The 3,205-nt window shown below is 40.3% G+C and overlaps 1 protein-coding gene across 1 annotated transcript; it reads left to right on the top strand.

Moving 5' to 3' along the window:
- On the top strand, positions 1–1,675 carry LOC125309496 (OTU domain-containing protein 1). Its single transcript, XM_048266465.1, has one exon. The coding sequence runs from the start codon at positions 322–324 to the stop codon at positions 1,309–1,311; it is 990 nt and encodes a 329-aa protein (XP_048122422.1). The 5' UTR covers positions 1–321; the 3' UTR covers positions 1,312–1,675.
- Positions 1,676–3,205: the final 1,530 nt, after the last annotated feature.

The following is a 3,205-nucleotide window of genomic DNA, read 5'->3' as shown; positions in this document are numbered from 1 at the left end:
CACTGACGCAAAACAGGAGGCTACGCAACACTACGCAATAACTGGAACCTATGTGTCATTTCAACGTTATGGTAAGCTACTCGCGATGGATCAGAGCCTATTTTCAGCTGATGCAGTCATCTTTTAAGCGTCATTTGAATCATAAGCGAATAGGCTGTAAGACGCTTAAAAGGGGAGTCTGAAATCGCATTTAGCATACTGACAACCTGCCTGCGAGCCCAACAACAAGTGGGCCTAACCCACAAGAGACGGGAGTAAGAATCCAGAGTAACCCATTCAGTGTCCATAACGGATAACTTCATCAAAGAATTACACGCCATTATGCCTGCGTTTTCTTTTGAGGACTGGCCTATTTCCATATCCACTGCAGACCTCGTGACCTCTCGTCTGCATGGTGAAGAGACTTCTATCCACCCAGAGAGGCAGAGAAATCACTTGACTTCAAACATTTTCACTCATTATGGTGATAATACTCTGTCGGATTACTTGGTAGCGAACCACCTTGATCGCTCGTGGATAAAAGGAGACACCGGCTCACATGGAGGAGTTGCGAAACATAGAAACCAAGATAAGGTACAGGGGTGCGTCGATGTCACAAATAAATCTTACAGAACGCATCCAAATTCTGGTACGCAGTACGGATATATCTTCGACGGGCAAAGAAATCAGAAATTGAATGAACTTGAAGGAAATGATAGTTTGTGTTATGAAGACCTTGCGTTCAAAAGGTATGAGGCTCCAATTCTGTCGCCGAGTCCGAACGTAACCGGTCCTACCCAAGAAAAAGTGATATGCTACTTGTGGGAAGTTGCAAATCAAAATGCATACCTTCACGAAAGGCAAAAGTATCGGTTTTACATAATCCCCGATGGCAACTGCCTGTACCGGGCAGTGAGTAGGGCAGCCTACGGGAATCAGTCAAAGCACAAGGAACTGAGAGAACAAGCAATACATTACATCGCTGACCACTTAGAAGAATTCAACCCTATCATCGAAGGAGATGTCGGGGATTTTCTTGTCAGTGCCTCGCAAGAAGGGGTATGGGCTGGATATCCTGAGTTGTTGGCTTTGAGCAAGTTGCTCAACGTGAACATTTATCTGACCACTGGAGGAAGTTTTGCAAGCCCTACTGTGTCGACCATGGTTCATTTTCTAGGAGAGGAGAACTCAAGTAAACCTGTAGTTTGGCTAAGCTGGCTTAGTAATGGTCACTATGATGTGGTGTTAAATCGCAGTGTGCCCAACCCAGAGTATGAAGAATGGTATGCTATGGCCAACAGAAATGATGAAGAGCTGACCTTATCAGTATAGCCTAATAGCGTTTATTAGCCTAAATGCAGCAGAATGTCTTTTTGGCTACCATTGGCCATGTCTGTAGGTTGTCAATATCTGGCTTACCAAATATGCCATTATCTGCCTTATTGGACCTTGATATTCATTTTAAAGGAACGTTTTTCAGGGTTTAAGTGCTGTGCACACCTCAAGTAGGCTATACTGTATGTTTTATAACTTTAGAAGAGTCTTTTTTTTTTTAATTGCTGACATTGCTTCTGACATTGCTGTTTCACAAGTAGCCTATCATAATGGATCTTTATGTTAATTGGAAACTGCTTAACTTTTAAACTCATGGACATAACTTTTCTTAAAACATTTTGAAATAAACTGTTAATGTCAATGCCTATTGTCGTATCATATATTCAGACACGGGCCAGAAATTGAGGCGTTATGAAAGGATCATTGTTCGGTCTTATCTTTGCAAGTCAGCACTATTGCTGCCAAGGGTACAAACTTTTCGATAGACTTCTCTGCATAGTCTGTCTGCCTCTCCATCTTCTCCATGTTTGTGTACTGACTGTGCACTAGCCTACTGTTTTACTGACACTGTTTACATTCTATATTAGCACATATGCATAACCCCTCCCTCCCTCCCACAGCCTGGATTGTGGCTGTACTTAGTTCTTTATAATACTTGACCAAGGGCTGTAACCCTACTTTTTCAACCTATTCTTGCACTGATATAGTTTTTTATATTACTTTGTCTACATTATTCTCTTATGTCCATATTTATTTTATGCTGGGCTCTAGACTTTATTCTTGCACTGTTGGACTTTGCACCATCACCATGACACTCAATCTCACAGAGCACCTTACCATGCATACAGAATTACAGGCTCAGTCCCTGCCCTGTCACTGGAAGCGCCTTATGCCTGATTATCCTTAAGCACACTATGTGGATATTTGATTTAGTATTTAGTATTTTACTATTTTCATATTCTACTGTCTCTATTGTGCAGAGGAGTTTTTTATATACTTATTACTTTTTCTACTGTAAGTGCACGTTGTGTGTGATGTCTGTATACTGAGACCTTGAATTTCCCCTTGGGGATCAATAAAGTATCTATCTTTTCACCGTAACACAAGTTCAGAGGTTTACACAAAGTTCAGGGGTTTATACAGTGATCACAGGTCACACATCGTTCATGGGTTACATATTGTTCACTCGTTTTCTCTCTTCCTAGCTGTTTTGAGTAGAGCTCGCCTCCGATGACATCTATCTCTGCAGCTGCAAAGCCAAGCATGCTTTTTTCAAACAGGCTTCGCCCATCCACAGTGAGCCACAAAGCGACAAAGAGAGACAGAGCTCACATAGGTGGAATTCTGGTAGAATAGCTTCAGTATGATAATACACTGTAAACCCGGATTTCATATACAATTAGATAGTTGATTGAATTGTACTTTATCTTTTCAGTTTTAAAGCATAACTAACAAACACAAGTACATTCGACTAATTTGAGTTACAATGCACTTACATTTTATAGTATTGCAATAAAACAAACGGTTTATGCATATTGTACTTGGATTGTTAAGTGGATTGGACATTTTCACCTCTGGTACGCATGTTGACTCAGACATTTTTGCTTTGAATTGCCTTAATACTTACAGGTGCCATATGGCATGTAATTTACATTGGGCCTATTTATTATATTTGGGGGATTCTTGCATGTTTTGAAAAATCATCAGCTCAAATTAAACAGTCTGCTCATCAGCTCAAATTAAACAGTCTGCTTTTCAGTAGAAAAGCTGCAGCAAAACATTCATGATCAGAATAAGAAAACAATGTGCATTAGATCCGTTAAATCATGATTTGTGGCTGCAAATGTTTTATTGTTGTTATCATCCATGCACTTTGCACTTGAATTACCAT

Source organism: Alosa alosa, chromosome 16, assembly GCF_017589495.1.
Source record: "Alosa alosa isolate M-15738 ecotype Scorff River chromosome 16, AALO_Geno_1.1, whole genome shotgun sequence".
Lineage (NCBI taxonomy): Eukaryota > Metazoa > Chordata > Actinopteri > Clupeiformes > Clupeidae > Alosa > Alosa alosa.
The sequence above is the reverse complement of the archived record's forward strand: the minus strand, read 5'-3'. Positions and strand labels throughout refer to the sequence as shown.